This window comes from Merops nubicus, unplaced genomic scaffold (genome assembly GCF_000691845.1).
Source record: "Merops nubicus isolate BGI_N331 unplaced genomic scaffold, ASM69184v1 scaffold6531, whole genome shotgun sequence".
Lineage (NCBI taxonomy): Eukaryota > Metazoa > Chordata > Aves > Coraciiformes > Meropidae > Merops > Merops nubicus.
The window spans coordinates 7,013-8,079 of NW_008587487.1; the positions used below are offsets into that span (position 1 = coordinate 7,013).

At 47.0% G+C, this 1,067-nt stretch overlaps 1 protein-coding gene across 1 annotated transcript; it reads right to left on the reverse strand.

Moving 5' to 3' along the window:
* Positions 1–247: 247 nt before the first annotated feature.
* Positions 248–758, reverse strand: LOC103781217 (synaptic vesicle glycoprotein 2B-like; the record flags this gene model as incomplete). The annotated part of the gene is made up of 1 exon (XM_008948920.1): positions 248–758. A coding segment is annotated over exon 1 (511 nt), but the record flags the coding sequence as incomplete, so codon positions are not given.
* Between the last annotated feature and the right edge of the window lie 309 nt (positions 759–1,067).

Genomic DNA, 1,067 nt, shown 5'->3' on the forward strand with positions numbered 1-1,067 from the left:
CTATGACCAGTACTGGGGCCACAGCACACCCATAAGGTAGGCTTAGATGTGGTGCAATCCTGCTGCTTTCAAGCAGCTGCCTTCTCAGCAGTGTGCAAACATCTCTCTGGAGTCAGGTCTACCCAGCCACCACTATGCTTGACATACAACACAACATCAGAAGATCCTAAAATCATCAAGTCACTAAGAAAAGATGTTCTAGCTACTGTCTACTGCACTAGAAGAGCTGTTCACAGGTGGCACTTACCTAGCATCCCTTTGTTGGAACTGGATAAGCACATATCCTTCTCAGCACTGGGAAGAACAAATCCAACCACAAACACCTCCACCCCATCTGCCATCAGTGCCAACCCTAGAACAAAGAAGAGGGTCCACTGGAAGCGTCCATGGCCACACTCCTCAATGATGTTCTCATACTGGTGGGCCAGTTGCTCCTCATCCTCCATCCTCTCTGCCATAAGGTCAGCACGGTCTCTGTACTCATCATCCACGGCAGGAGCTCGTTTCTTCTGCTTTTCTTTAATGTCATCTGGGTGTGGGATCCCTTGGTACTCCCCCTCATAGACCTCATCATCTTCATCATGGCCTTCTGTAACATCACTCTGGGCATCTTCTTCTTGAGCAGGCTCATCCCCACCACGGTTGTAGCCATCATTGGGTGCATATCCTTCATAGTTACCATCCTGGTACCTGTAGTCATCTTGGTTTGCCTGCCTGCCTCCTTGATAGAGGTTTGTGTTTCTATATCCATCATCCATTCTGAATGGAGATTTCTAAATGCTGCAAATCACTGCTTGTAGCCACTCTAATCTATATATTGCTTTGGGTAGTTTCTGGTATTGGCTACTTGAACATATCTTCTCTCTGTTCTTTGGAACTGCTGAGATACACAGCTTCCCAGGGTCAGAAGGAGAATTACTATATAAAGTTTCTCTTTGACAGAGTCTCACACAGCTTTTGAAAATGCTTCACTTTTCAGCTGCCATTTGGGACTTGCTGGCTTGTTCTGCACGTTGGGTGGGAAGAGCTGCTGGCTGGTGAACAGCAAAGGAACAGCAAATTGCACA